The 14,914-nt window shown below is 41.5% G+C and overlaps 2 protein-coding genes across 3 annotated transcripts; both read left to right on the top strand.

The window, feature by feature from the left end:
- The first annotated feature begins 803 nt into the window (after nucleotides 1-803).
- LOC117986070 (putative transporter svop-1) lies at nucleotides 804-8,318 on the top strand. Of its 2 annotated transcripts, none has more exons than XM_069501260.1 (11): nucleotides 804-942; nucleotides 1,370-1,531; nucleotides 2,160-2,322; nucleotides 2,745-2,866; nucleotides 3,420-3,664; nucleotides 3,998-4,137; nucleotides 4,494-4,620; nucleotides 5,369-5,461; nucleotides 5,765-5,955; nucleotides 6,515-6,642; nucleotides 7,382-8,318. In XM_069501260.1, exons 1-11 carry the CDS (start codon nucleotides 885-887, stop codon nucleotides 7,456-7,458), a joined length of 1,506 nt encoding a protein of 501 aa, XP_069357361.1. In that variant the 5' UTR covers nucleotides 804-884; the 3' UTR covers nucleotides 7,459-8,318. The 2 variants fall into 2 exon arrangements, with proteins under 2 accessions (XP_069357361.1, XP_069357362.1); XM_069501261.1 differs by lacking the exon at nucleotides 804-942 and adding an exon at nucleotides 1,183-1,233.
- Nucleotides 8,319-8,419: 101 nt separating this feature from the next.
- Nucleotides 8,420-14,914, top strand: LOC117986069 (putative transporter svop-1). The gene is given in 11 exon segments (XM_069501430.1): nucleotides 8,420-8,490; nucleotides 10,697-10,826; nucleotides 11,593-11,754; nucleotides 12,403-12,438; nucleotides 12,441-12,561; nucleotides 13,449-13,570; nucleotides 13,777-13,942; nucleotides 13,944-14,019; nucleotides 14,175-14,222; nucleotides 14,225-14,313; nucleotides 14,785-14,914. Coding segments are annotated over 10 exon segments (1,008 nt in total). The 5' UTR covers nucleotides 8,420-8,490; nucleotides 10,697-10,768.

The raw sequence follows: 14,914 nt of genomic DNA, 5'->3' as shown, positions 1-14,914 counted from the left end.
ACGTCTATTAAATTTACTTTTAAGGGTTCCGTGTCCGAAGTGTGCCACCGGACCCTATTACTAAATCCGTCCGTTTGTCCGTGCGTCTGTCTGTCAGCGGGCGGTATCACATGAACTGTAATAGGTAAAGAGTTGAAATTTCCGGACGGACAGTTTTTTTTTAAAAACGTGTGATTCAGTAATGGCACAGTTCAATTAATAACCGTATGAGTTTAATATAAGGTAGTTATTTCGAAATTACAGACAGACACTTCAATTTTATTTATTAGCAAGCATAGATTAGCATAGACATTTTCTTAAAACTGCGAAAACTATTTTTCGATTGATCACCAAAAAATTGGAAATTTTAAAAAACTGATCCTTTTATAGAAAAATCATTATTTTTTTCTAAATTCCCATGATTTTATAGAGACACCTCTCATAATTTTTTGCAGTTCGCCACTTGAGAAATAACGGCAGTTTCTATACCAAATTCAGTTCAAAGGATATTTTTTCTAAACTAGCCCCGTGGGAACTCTTTGATTTTCCGAGATAAAAATTAGCCTATTTCCCCATGCAAAAAAATCACTTCAATCCGTTGCTCCGTTGCGACGTGGTTAAAGGATATACCAACAAACAAATACACTTAATTAGCATGTAAAATAAGCAGGTACCTAAGCTATTCATAAAAACAGCATTGTGGTCACATTTTGTATTCACATATGAGTTCGGCCTTTTCGTTGGCACGACACATTTTAGACGCTGAATATCATTGAAATAAAACAATAATACTTAATTATTCTAAATAATTTGATTTTAAAGTGCGAAAACTTGAATGTTTATGTAAAAATAGATTTTAGTGAAATTATTGGTGTGAATGAATTAAGTGCAGTTCGTAATAAATAATGGAGAGATCTCAGGACGCCGGCAAGGTTACGTTCGAGGAAGCGCTCGACAGAACTGGTAAGTACTGTTTCCGAACAGAATAACTTATTGTTCAATCAAATTTAAACCTTACCTACCTGATATAGATTTGGCCTAGTGCACATAACTTATTTAAAGGTGGATTCACACGTCCTGCGCACGCGCACAATACGTGCGCGCCCACGTGCATCGAACAGCTGTAGGTGCGATCGTAAAACGTAGTGATTATATTCTCTTTGGGTGCGATACTGTCTCTGAGTGCATATCTAAATCCACACGGATGGAGACCGGGCATCAGCTAGTCTAAATCTAAATATATAAAAGGAAAAGGTGACTGACTGATTCACTGACTGGTCTATCAACGCACAGCTCAAACCACTGGATGGAGCGGGTTGAAATTTGGTATACAGATAGACAGATAGATGTGGGTCGTCGAATCCATATAACCCATTTTGTTCTTCCCCAGGTTTCGGTCTCTACAGCTACCTGCTAGTGAGTCTAGCGGGGATGATCGTGATAGCGTTGGTGTGCACCGCGTTTGGCACTAACATCATCATCCCCACCAGCGCCTGCGAGCTGGGCACCACCACCACACAGCGAGGGCTGCTGGCCGGGACACCGATTGTGGGTAAATGAGTTTTTTTTGAAAATGTTACAATTAAACTTAAAGCTAGCCTTATTCAACTATGATACAAATTATGCCTGCGTAGAATGTTGCCAAGAATACTGGCTGCATTTCTATGCTGGACAGCCAGGCTGATCCTTTGCACAAAAAATGAGCCAGCCCTTCTGTCATCAGATCTATCCAGATCCAGAGGCCCGGTGAAATGTCTCGTAGTTTTTTTTTAGCGCTAAGACTCCATGGCCCCTAATTTATAATTCTCGATAAGAGAGGCATACTTGCGCCGCTTGCCGTTTTCAGCCATTTCTGCTGCGGCTCCCGGTCTTGATGCTGTCTCCCTGATATGACACGGGACCAATATTATGTCAACGCACGTTGCGTCCCACATTAACGCCCGTCCCCGTTCCCAGGGAACCAGCGTCAATCCATCAGCTCTCTTGCCATCATCTCGACTAATCTCTGCCGGCTCAATGAGTGCAGGAATGTCTATGGTGGCAAGAGCCCTTTTGATCGTATCGTTAAGAGAGCCATGCCTAAATACCAGAGATCCTTTGGCAAGAGAGTCCGTGGATTATTTTATCAACCTCTTTTCCTTACTTATTCGTCTAATATTGATTATCTTATTTACTTCCAGGATTGATCCTCGGGGCAATATTATGGGGTTACCTGGCTGACATATGGGGGCGAAGGTACACGCTCATAATATCCCTGCTCGCGGCCGCCACCGTCAACGCGCTAGCCAGCTTATCCGTCAACTGGCTGATGCTGATGATCCTACAGTTCTTGGCTACCTTCTTGTAAGTATAAACAGCATGTTTTCACGGCTCCGTACCCTAAGGGTGCAAAGTCTAGGACCCTTTTACCAAGCCTCCGCTGTCCGTTCATTTGTCTGTCTTGCAGCGGACTGTAATGAACTGTAAGTCGGGGTTTCGGCTGGAAACCAGCGCTGTATGCTTCTGTCTATGTGCAAGGCGTGAATGTGAAGGCATGCTGAATTAGGAACCTTTGTTTTTAGGGTTGTGCCACACATGACAGTAATTTATTCTGGCGCTTCTTCTGCTTGAGGCCTTTTGGCTTTAATGCTGTTTCAAGTGTTAGAGGCGCCGGGATAACCAAACCCTTAGGTAGGTATAACTGGTGGCACAATTTTCAAAAACAAACGTTTTTTTTCTTTCTCCTTTCCTGCATCGATATATTGACAATTAGATGTTTTCATCAGGAGCGCAGGACAGTTCCCTCAAGCTATGACAATCGTCGGCGAGAGTGTTCCCATGGCTAAGAGGAACGTATCCATCCTGTTGGTTGGAAGTATATTCCTTCTGGCCCAAGGACTTATGGCAGGTAAAGTATTCTATCAATGATAGATTGGCTGATAGAAATAGAATTAATCAATCAGATTGTTTGTGTCCACTGCTGGACAGGATAGTCATAGGCCTAAACAGGAGCGGGCCACCTTAAGCATCCACCCACTTCCTGCTGCTTAAGGTCGTCTTAGCCCAACGGGTTGGAGGTCGTCCCATACTGGGCGGTGCGCGATCTCCACTCTAAAATACGGTTGCCCCGGCGGCAATCGGTTCTGAGACTGACATGGCCTACCCAAAGACCACAACCACTTCAGCTTGATAATTCATTAAGCTATGCCGATCACTTTGATTCTCCTACGGACTTCCTCGTTACGGATTTTGTCCCTCTGAGAGACACCCAGCATAGCCCGCTCCATAGTATGCTGAGTGACCAAACTTAGTCATTAACAAATTAGGAGATTGACTGTTTATAAAATTTGCTGAGCACTTCCCTTAGTGTACAACTAAATTAAATAGACAAAGGGAAATGTATTTAGACCTGTCGGTACATACTAGTTAATTTTTTTAACATACGAGTTAATTTCTTTTAGTTTTGGCGATACCTATAATTCCCCTCACCTTCTCTTACTACCTGCCCAGTCTTGGCATCTACTGGAACTCGTGGAGAACTCTTATGCTGGTGTACTCTACTCCAAGCCTGGTCTGCGCATTGGGGCTATACTTCATGTGCGAGAGCCCCAAGTTCCTGTTCGCCAAGGGCCGAGAGGCAGAGGCGATGCAAGCGCTGAGGAAAATCCATAGGTTGAATAACTTTGGGTCAAAGACTGAACTTCAAGTAAGTTTTTCAGTTCGCAAAACCGATAGACATTGGGCTCCCAAGGTGCTAGCGCCTAGAATTGCTACCTCGCACCGGAAAACGCAGGATTGGAAGACCCCCCACTAGGTGGACAGACGACATCAAACGAATCGCAGGGGAGCCGCTGGATTCAAGAGGCGCAAGACCGTGGCGTGTGGAAGTCCCTACAAGAGATCTAAGTCCAGCAGTGGACGTCTATCGGTGGATGATGATGAATAACGTAGAGTACCTGTGCACTGTACCTACAGCCAAATTGAACAATAGTAATTCTTCAATTGCTTTATACTATTTCTAATTTTACTTTTTTTCCAGCTAAATGGTGGAATCATAACAGAATTGATTAAAGGTGACGAATCCAAATTGGGGAAAAAGAGCAACCAAGTGGCACCATTGTTCAAGGCACCCTTGCTGAAATCTACCATCATCATGACAATCCTGTTTTTATTTCAACAGTTAAGTATTTGACTTTGCTAATTTCAGCCCATGGACATCTGCTGAGTTTCTCACCAACTCTTCTATCAGCACTCATCCAATCCGAATCAGAGAAAATACGGATATAAAAAATATCTACGTCATGTGTCTCATAATAAGCTACTATACAAATAGTTCTATGACAACTTCGGAACTTATTTTCACGGACTCGGTTTGGATGAGTAAGGCGTAACCACCGTAAGGCTATATAATAGGTATATCCCAATAATACACCTTAGTTCATAAGTTTTGGTTAAGAAAGTGATTTGGGACTTCAATCCTTGATTCGAAGTGGGTTCAAATAAAACAGTACATTATAATATTAATTGTATTCCAGAATTCCAGCGTTTCTGATCTGGTTACCAACTATTGCCTCGCAGTTCGTAGAAATATTGGAGACAGGCGAAGGCTCAAACCTCACATTATGTGCCATCATTAGGAAAAGCTTGGACACTCCTCCTGATGTAAGCAATATGTATACCTTTACGTGTAACTTTCGACCAGGAAAAGCTTAGCTTGGCATGTGGTAATAGCTCCTCTAAATTTATTTCAAGTGTACGTGAAACACTAATCTGTATTATATAAAATTCAAAGTCCTGACTGACTGACTGACTTGTATATCAACGCACAGCCTAAATCGCTGGTCTTAGAGACATTAAATTTTTCGATATTCTATCCCTAAGTGGTTCAATGGGGGTTAGAAATTTATGTAGTCCACGCGGATGAAATCACGAGTATAAGCTAGTCTAATTATATAAAACGAAAAAGAGACTGACTGACTGACTGACTGATCTATCAACGCACAGCTTAAACTACTGGACGGACGTCCGCTAAGAAAGTTTTTTCTAAATTCAACCCCCTAAGGGGGTAAAACAGGGGTTTGAAGTTTTTGTAGTCTAGTAAAATTATAGGCTAAAAAAATTATAAAATAACTCCTCTAAGGTAAGCTAATAAAAGCTAAGCTAATGATCTATTTTTGGCAAAATATTGGAGAACATAATATTACTACGGTAGGTATCATCCTCATAAATCCTCCTCATCCTCCATCAAAATCCTCTGCCATTATGTGATTAATGGCCTTGGGTTCACAGCCCTCACATATAGAATTCATCTCGTACCTTAGATGCGTAGTGAGAGGCATCTCCTAACATAATGGTAGAAAGGCAAACTATTTAGTCAGGAGCTACTTGTGACCACTTTTGTTTCTTCCAGCCTGATGATTCGTGCGCGTTAAATGTAACGTCACTATTAATCGTGATGGTGGTGGGTGCCATACAGTGTGTGGCGAACGTCTTTATGAGCTTGGTAAGTTTTCAATACAATTTGGCCCAATATGCTGATTGGTTGTAGTCTCAGACGATGGTCTCTTTCAGACTAGTTAGTAAAATATCTTGTAGTACAGCATTTGTTGGCCACGTTATGTGTGAATTAAAATAAGCATAAAGAAAAGTTTATGAATCTGAATAAAGTGATCTACTTTCAGTACAATATGTATTAAATCTTTTTATCTCGCATTCTAAGGCTTCTGGTAATTATTATTATTTATGTGCTTTTGATATAAATTAAGTTTTTGATGCAAAATAAATTATTTTTATTTTTACTACACAGATTGTGAATTACACCGGCCGACGCAACTTGGCCATGTTCATAACCGCCCTCTGCGGTGTTTGCGGCATCGTCATCAACCTGATCCCCAACGCCATCGCCAGTGGATTGGTGTTCTTCGTCTTCGTCATCGGCGTCGTCAACACAGGCCTGTACACTGCCATTGCTGTCGCCTTGTTCCCCACTTCTCTGAGGCGAGTCTTGTAACAGTCTTATAGGAGCGAGTGCATCTACAGGGTTGCATCATCATCGCCAAGCTAATGTCCAATGCCATTGCCATTGGATTGGTGTTCTTTGTCTTCGTCATCGGTATCATCACTACAGGCTTGTACACCACCATTGCTGTCGCCTTGTTCCCCACTTCTCTAAGGTGAATCTAGTACCTGTTACAAAAGAGTGTTCATTACTGCATATGTGGCGCTTGTGATGCAGTTTGTGACATTATCAGCCTGATCTTCAACGGTATCACCTTTATCTTCTTGTTCTTTATCTTCTTCATCGGCATCGTTAATATACTGGTCTATATACTACACCATCGCTGTCGCCCCGTTACCCACATACTTTAACGACGAAGGAAAATACTAGGAAACCAGAATGTCTAAGAGTTCCCCATAATATTAAAGGTGTATAGTATACCAATCCGCACTTGGCCATGGTGGTGGACTATGGTATCTCATTCTAAGAGGAGACCTGGGCTGGTGATAGTTTGATGATTATGATTGAGAGTTTAATATTTTTTCTGTCTGTTTTCAGAACTCTAGCAGTGGCGTTGATTATGACTGGTCATCGGATTGGTTTCTTCGCGTCAGTCCAAATTATCAATCTACTGTTCGAAAACAACTGTGAAGCGGGCTTCTATGTGTATGGGTCTATATTTGCATGTAAGTTTTAAATTTTTTTAAAGTTATATTTCAAGTTAGCCCTTGACTGCTGGATCTCACCTGGTAGTAAGTGATGATAAGTCTTAGATGGAAGAGGCATGCTCATACCCTTTATCGGTTCACTTGGCGGCACGGTTTTGCCGGCGAGGTTGTAAGTAGCTTACCTACTATAATAAGTAGTGATGTGCCGGATCATTAAAAATGTAGATCCGCGGATACGGATCATTTGCGTCAAGATCCGCGGATACGGATACGGATACAGATCTTAACTTTCTTAGGTACTCAATTGGTGTCGGTGCACGTGTATTTGACGCTTTGCGTGACAAGACAAATGTTTCGACTTGCATTGCGCGGGCTTTTCTTTTGTTTTGCTTATAATTCAGTGCGACATTGAGAAGCAATAAAGTTTGTGTCTGTTTGTTGTTTGTTGTGGAATTATTTAATATTATTTTTAACCGACTTCTAAAAAGGAGGTGGTTTTCAATTCGGTCCGTTTTTTTTTATTGCTACCTAATCACCTAAAATAGAATTTAATCTATGTTCCTATTAAAATTAATAGGGTAAAAGATCCGTCAAAAAACCAACGGATTCGGATCATTATTTCCCGCGGATATCCGCGAATACGGATACGGATATCCGGAACATCACTAATAATAAGTCAATGAGCTAAGGCCGTAATGTGATAATAAATAATGCCCAAAATTATACTTACCCTACATTACATTACATTTTTTTTCAGTGTCCACCGCAGTAGCCGCATTTTTGGTCGACGATCGAAAACTGCAAAGAGAACGCAACGATACTACAAAGCTGTAGTAAGCACTAAGCACACATTGGCTGTCATGAAATACCTATAAGTACAAATAAACCCTGCAGGGAGCGCCTTGGTACCACGACTTTATTGACTAAAAGATACCCGTATCATATAATTTTATTTAAGTTTTTTTTTTATTCAGATACAAGACTGACTTGACTGATACACCCTTGACTGCAACCTCACCTGGTGGTAAGAGATGGTTCAATTTAAGATGGATGCGGGATAACCTGGAAGGGGTATGGCAGTATTTGTTAAACCCATACCCCTTTGGTTTCTACACGGCATCGTACCGGAACGCTAAATCGCTTGGGGGACGGCTTTGACGGTAGGGTGGTTGGCCACGGCCGAAGCCTCCCGCCATTAAAAATTATAAAATTCCACCCCCTGCTGGGAATCGAACCCGGGACCTCCCAATAACAAGGCCACAGCGCTTACCACTGCACCAGGGGGTCGTATAAATACAAGTACCTATTCGGTGATCAGTACCCATATAAAATGCGAAAGTGTGTTTGTTGTTGGTTTGTCCTTCAATCACGTCGCAACGGAGCAACCGATTGACGTGATTTTTTGTAACGACGCGGACGTGGGTATAGTTAAAGACCTGGAGAGTGACATAGGCTACTTTTTGTCTCGGAAAATCTAAGAGTTCCCACGGGATTTTTCAAAACCCCGTTCACGCGGACGAAGTCGCGGGCATCAGCTAATCATAGTGAAAACATAAAGATGATTTCCACCTTCAAATGCGGATGGGCCTTCGTAACTAGCAGAATAGACCAGGTAAATTAACTAACTTTAATTGATTAACATTAATCGTCCTAATAAGATATACTTAGATTACTTAGTGGGCTATTTGCCCAGTGATCCCCCACCTAAAGACACGTGAAGTGCTGATTATAATCACTAGTTAATCAATAAATAAATAAATATTTATTATTTATATACTACGAAAGACTAAGTAATATTATAAATGTGAAAGTGTTTGTGGGAAAGACGGAAAAGAAAAGAAAAAAACCGTATATTTTTGAAAGCTGGTATGCCCTGGAATAACGGATCGTTGTGATTTTTTGCATGGAGACTTTATGGTTAAAACCCTAGGGAGTTTTATCCCGGTAATCAATATTTCCACGGGATTTATTAAAAACTTAAAGAACGCGGACGCAGTCGCTGGTAACTTTTTTTTTTAAAATAAGAATATTAGCCATATTAAATGATTAATATTCCCCTTTCCTCTCCAATTAAGCGTCAGGCTTGTGCTAGGAGTAGGTACGACAATAGTGCAACGGGCGGGATTTGAACCGTCGACCTTCCGGTTTTCAGTCCACTCCTACACCGGTTGAGCTATTGAGGGAGCTATTAACTGATTATAATAAGTGATTAATTTCTATAACTTTTTAAACTTTGTACCTAACTGGTATCTTTTCTAATCAATATTTTTCATGTTAGTCCCTCCCGTAGTTCCTGGAAGGTACCACGGGTATTTTTAGGGTTCCGTACCTAAAAAGGAAAAACGGAACCACTTTGTTGCCTGTCTGTCGGTCTGTCAAGAAACCTACAACCTTGAATCAAGAAATTGGGCAGGTAGGTAGGTCTTATAGCAGACATTCGGGGAAAAATCTGAAAACCGTGAATTTGTTGTAATGCTTACAAAAAAAAAAAAAAAATTGTGGTCATGAACTAATAATTAGTATTTTCAATTTAAATGTAAGATAACTATATTAAGTGCGGTATCATATGAAAGGTCTTCACCTGTGCATTCTAAAACAGATTTTCATTTGTTTTTATGCATCATAGTTTTTGTATTATCACGCTAAATGTCGAAAAAATACAACTGTAGTACGGAACCCTCGTTTCGCGAGCCTGACTCGCACTTGGCCTTTTTTCACTCGTGGTCCCTCTGAGAAATATCCACAATACTATACCGAAATAAAAGTCAAGGCATTGTAAGGACCATTAAACTTATATGGCACCAAGTTTTGATTAACCAGGGTAATAAATATTCATTTCATTTAATTTGGTTGGACGTCGCGTCGGCGCGGTGGACAAGTTCCTTATGATCAAGTTAAACCTATAACTAGTTAGACTGCATAGCGATGCAACTATTGCACTGTCGCATGGCGACCTATTTAATGGGTACAGTACCCGGCAGAAAGTAATGTACCTACATCGACCTTAAGAATGACATTTCGGCTTTGTAGAGCGTTGTCTCTGTCACTCATACCTACAGTGCGACAAGGCTATCTTGGCGCGTGGCGAAAATCGGAACTAACGTTGCCGTCAAGTGTCCCCTTTGTTCTTGTTTGAATATAACCTTTGTTCTCCAGCCCCCCCTGTCAATGTCATTCAAGTGCCAAGAGAGCCTTGTCGCGCTGTATATGACGTTTTAACTGTCCCAACGACAGAGACAATGCTCTACAAATCTGCTATCTCCTTCTAAAGGTCGATGTACATTACTTTCTGCCGTGTACTGTACCTATGCCTATCATTAGCTAGATCGCAGTCTAGTTCACCTTAACCTCGAAAACATCTACAACATTATAGAGAAGTAATTTTTGAGTTATCACCAAAAAATTTATGAAGTTTTAATTTTAATCTTACGAAGCAAACTTTTAGAAACCTCAGTTTTTATAAATTCCCATGCTTTTGCCAATTATCTACACCAAAAAATTTATGAAGTTTTAATTTTAATCTTACGAAGCAAACTTTTAGAAACCTCAGTTTTTATAAATTCCCATGCTTTTGCCAATTATCTACTTTCATTTTTTTTGCAATTAACTGCTTTTTAGAGAAAGGACGGCAGGTGTCATACCAATTTCGGTTTTGTTAAAGGATACCTATTCTGAGATGATGTCAGCGACTTCGTTCGCGTGGATTTAGGTTTTTAAAAATCCCGTGGAAACTCTTTGATTTTCCTGGATAAAAAGTAGCCTATGTCCTTCCCCGGGATGTAAGCTAACTCTGTACCCAAAATCAGTTAAACTGTTGGGCCGTGAAAAGCTAGCAGACAGACAGACACACTTTCGCATTTACCTATAATACCAGTATGGATAACAGCGTTGTAGTTAAGTACGTTTTTCTGAGTTCGGGGCCTTTTCGTTGGCACGACACAACATTGAGACGCTGTTAAGTTAAGTTAGATTTTAAGATATAATATTTCTGATGCTGTGTTTAATGTATGTGTTGTGGTGGAACAACAAATAAAATTATTTTATTTTAAACTAAACTTGAATGTCTATATAGGTACCTAAATAAGTAGATTTTTAGTGAAACTATTGTTGTGAATGATTAATTCAGTGCAGTTCGTAATAAATAATGGAGAGATCTCAGGACGCCGGCAAGGTTACGTTCGAGGAAGTGCTCGACAAAACTGGTACGTGTTTCCGAACATAATAATTACTTAAGAATATATTTATTCACTAATTCTTTCTAAGCGGTGATAGCCCGGTTCGATCCCGGGTACGCACCTCTAACATTTCGGAGTTATCTGCATTTTGAGCAATTATCTATCTGAAATTTGTATGCATGCTTGAGAGTTCTCTATAATGTTCTCAACCGCACTTGACCAACGCGATAGACTATGGCCAAACCCTTTTCATTCTGAGAGGAGACCCGTGATCAGTAGTGTGCTGGCGATGGGTTAATGATGATGATTAATATTATGATTATGAAGGCCAGATGCTGTGGTAGCCTACTGGTTAGGACGTCCGCCTTCCAATCGGAGGTCGGGGGTTCGATCCGGGCACGCACCACTAACTTTTCGGAGTTATGTGCATTTTTAAGTAATTAAAATATCACTTGCTTTAACGGTAAAGGAAAACATCGTGAGGAAACCTGCATCTGAGAGTTCTCCATAATGTTCTCAAAGGTGTGTGAAGTCTGCCAATCCGCACTTGGCCAGCGTGGTAGACTATGTGGCCAAAACCCTTCTCACTCTGAGAGGAGACCTGTGCTCTGTAGTGAGCCGGTGATGGGTTCATCATGATGAAGGCCAGATGTGGCTATTGTCTTTTCGTTCATGCTCCCATTGGGAGACGCACAACAGACGGAAACGTTTAAGTGCGGAAACCAGCCCAGAGTGAAGAAGAAGAGTTAGGGAGATCGACGAATTCATAGAGTACCATTTTGTTCTTCCCCAGGTTTCGGTCTCTACAGCTACCTGCTAGTGAGTCTAGCGGGGATGATCGTGATAGCGTTGGTGTGCACCGCGTTTGGCACTAACATCATCATCCCCACCAGCGCCTGCGAGCTGGGCACCACCACCACGCAGCGAGGGATGCTGGCTGGAGCACCGGTCATAGGTAAATGACAATACTAAATAGTAATACTTAGAAGACAACTTCACCATTAGTTCCGCATGCTACTGTGTCAGCGATGAAGATCTGCAGGAACTGTCGTTATATGATCTGGAGCTTTTTTCCTCCCCCCCCCCCCCGTCTCTGTACCCGTCGGATTTTGTTAAACGGATAGGTACCTCTTTTAAAATCCTGTGGGAACTCTTTAATTTTCCCGACAAGTAGCCTATGTCTTTCCCCGGAATCTTGGCTATCTCTTTACCAAATTCCGCCAAAATCGGTTAAACGGATGAACCGTGAATGGCTAGGGACAGATAGACACTTTCACATTTATAATATTAGTAAGATAATTAGTATGGATAGTATGTTTATTTTTTTTTTTATAAAGAATATTAGCCATGTTAAACGACTAATATTCCCTTTCCTCCAACTAAGCGTAAGGCTTGTGCTAGGAGTAGGTACGACAATAGTGCAACGGGCGGGGTTTGAACCGTCAAACTTTTTTTTTTCTTTTCGGTTTTTAGTCCACTCTTTACCTGTTGAGCTATTGAGGCTATTTCTTCTTATACTTTGTGGCTATGCAGGTTCTTGAATACCCTGTATCACTGCGACCGTCTCGGATCTATTGTTTGCTATGGATTTTATTACATCCAGGATTGATTCTTGGGGGACCGCTATGGGGTTACCTGGCCATATGGGACGAAGGTACACGCTCATAATATCCCTGCTGGCAGCCGCCACCGTCAACGCGCTAGCCAGCTTGTCCGTCAACTGGCTGATGCTGATGATCCTACAGTTCTTGGCTACCTTCTTGTAAGTATAAACAGGAGTTTTTATATTTTAAGACAAGTAAGTCCTTGACTGCGATTATCTGGTGATAAGTGATGATGCAGTCTTAGATGGAAGTCTTTTGAGACTCGTGGCTCCACTTGCCTTAGCCAAAATAGAGCACCCCCGATTGTGTAAGAAAAACGTATTCATCGTAATCGTAATCGATAGCAAATTGTGCCCCTTGATTGGTTGAATTCACTGTTCACATGTTTTTACAACCAAATCCAACTCGGTTGGGCAGCGTTCAGGAAGCTTCGAGATGTCTTCTTATCCAAAATTCCTCAGAAGACCAAAATCTTCGAACAGTGCGTGTTGTCAGTGATGACATATGGATCCGAGACACGGTCGCTAACTATACGTCATCTCAGAGTCACTCAGCGGGCGATGTAGAGAGCTATGCTTGGAGTTTCTCTACGTGATCAAACAGAAATGAGGAGATCCGTAGGAGAACTAGAGTAACCAACATAGCTCAACTCAACGGGTTGCGAAGCTGAAGTAGCAATGGGCAGGGCATATAGTTCGTAAAACATATAGACGTTGGGGTCTCAAGGTGCTGGATTGGCGACCTCGCACCAGAAGACGCAGCCTTGGAGGACCCCCCACTAGGAGGACGGACGGCATCAGACAAGTCGCAGAGAGCCAGCGCAAGACCGTGGTGTGTAGAAGTCCCTACAAGACACATCCAGCAGTGGACATCTATCGGTTGATGAAGATGATGATTATTATTTTTTGCAGCCAATCAAGGGGCAGAACTTGCTACCGATTACAATTACGATGAATACGTTTACTTACACAATCGGGGAGGCAGACTCTATAACGAATCTTGAATCCTGCATCGATATATTGACAAAGTTTTATACTTTTGTCAGGAGCGCCGGACAGTTCCCTCAAGCTATGACAATCGTCGGTGAGAGTGTCCCCATGGCTAAGAGGAACGTATCCATCCTGCTGGTTGGGAGCATATTCCTTTTGTCTCAAGGACTCATGGCAGGTAAACTATTAACCATAACAATGCTCCATCCATTTAACCGCCTTCCAGCCCGCTGACAGCTGAAGCGATGAATTCAAGATGGCGGAAAGCGGCTGGATCACGGAGTACAACATTTATTGCACCTACAACTAAGTTAAAAAGTCAAGAGAAACGTATTTAGGCATACTAGTAGGTAGCTTATTAACATACGAGTAAATTTGTTTTAGTTTTGGCGATACCTATAATCCCCCTCACCTTCTCTTACCACCTGCCCAGTCTTGGCATCTACTGGAACTCGTGGAGAACTCTTTTGCTGGTGTACTCTACGCCTAGCCTGGTCTGCGCGTTGGGGCTATACTTCATGTGCGAGAGCCCCAAGTTCCTGTTTACCATGACCGAGAGGTGAGGCGATGCAAGCGCTGAGGAAAATCCATAGGCTGAACAATTTAGGAACAAAGGCTGAATTTCAAGTAAGTGTTCACTCACTGAGCTATACTCTAAGTAAAAGTTTGAACATCTCGACAACGTGACGTTGCAAGACTGGAACTAACAAATCTTTCTGGTGCATCATGCAACATGCAAGCCATTAAAAGGCTTTTATGTCCTCAATTTCTTTTGTTTTATCATAAAAGGTGGAATCCTACTGGAATCGATTGAAGGTGACGACTCCAAATTGGGAGAAAAGAGCAAGCAAGTTGCATCATGTTCAAGACACCCTTGCTGAAATCTACGATCATCATGGCCATCCTGTTTTTGTTTCAACAGTTAAGTATTTGACTTATTATGATTTTGCTTTGTGAATGGAGAAACTACGTATCTATACCTTACTTATTTCTTGAGGGCTCCTCTCAATAGAATCCGTAAGCCGATTGTGGGAAAACTGCATCAATCATTATTACAATCGCAATTGTTGTGATTGGCTGATTTTTTGGTGTTTTTGTTGCAACAATGCATTGTAAGCCATAGTAAGCGAGCGTCACCCAATCAGAGGTGATTGCGATCGTGACATCGTAGCTCTATCATTTTACCGCAATCGAGCACTGCTATCCGAACCACCGCGTTGCGCTGGTAATTCTTGGATTGCCATAAGTGGGTCTACTTACACTATGAAATCAATGTTTTTCATTTCATTTCAAGAATTTTTGTTATTAAGAACGTGTTTGGGACTTTAATCCTGAATATGAACAAAAAAATTGGGTCCAAATGAGTACCTACATAATTTTTACGTTTTCCAGAATTCCAGCGTTTATGATCTGGTTACCAACTATTTCCTCCCAATTCGTGGAAATACTGGAAACAGGCGAAGGCTCAAATCTCACATTATGTGCCATCATCAGGAAAAGCTTGGACTCCCTCCTGATGTAA

The sequence above is a fragment of the Maniola hyperantus genome, chromosome 10, assembly GCF_902806685.2.
Source record: "Maniola hyperantus chromosome 10, iAphHyp1.2, whole genome shotgun sequence".
NCBI lineage: Eukaryota > Metazoa > Arthropoda > Insecta > Lepidoptera > Nymphalidae > Maniola > Maniola hyperantus.
The sequence above is the reverse complement of the archived record's forward strand: the minus strand, read 5'-3'. Positions and strand labels throughout refer to the sequence as shown.

Bases quoted from the DNA above. Each gene is read 5' to 3' on its own strand.
- LOC117986070 (XM_069501260.1), top strand. From the start codon at position 885: ATGGAGAGATCTCAGGACGCCGGCAAGGTTACGTTCGAGGAAGCGCTC. The intron at 4,138-4,493 runs GTTAAGTATTTG...ATTGTATTCCAG, and splicing joins ATCCTGTTTTTATTTCAACA to AATTCCAGCGTTTCTGATCT. The intron at 5,462-5,764 runs GTAAGTTTTCAA...TTTACTACACAG, and splicing joins CGAACGTCTTTATGAGCTTG to ATTGTGAATTACACCGGCCG.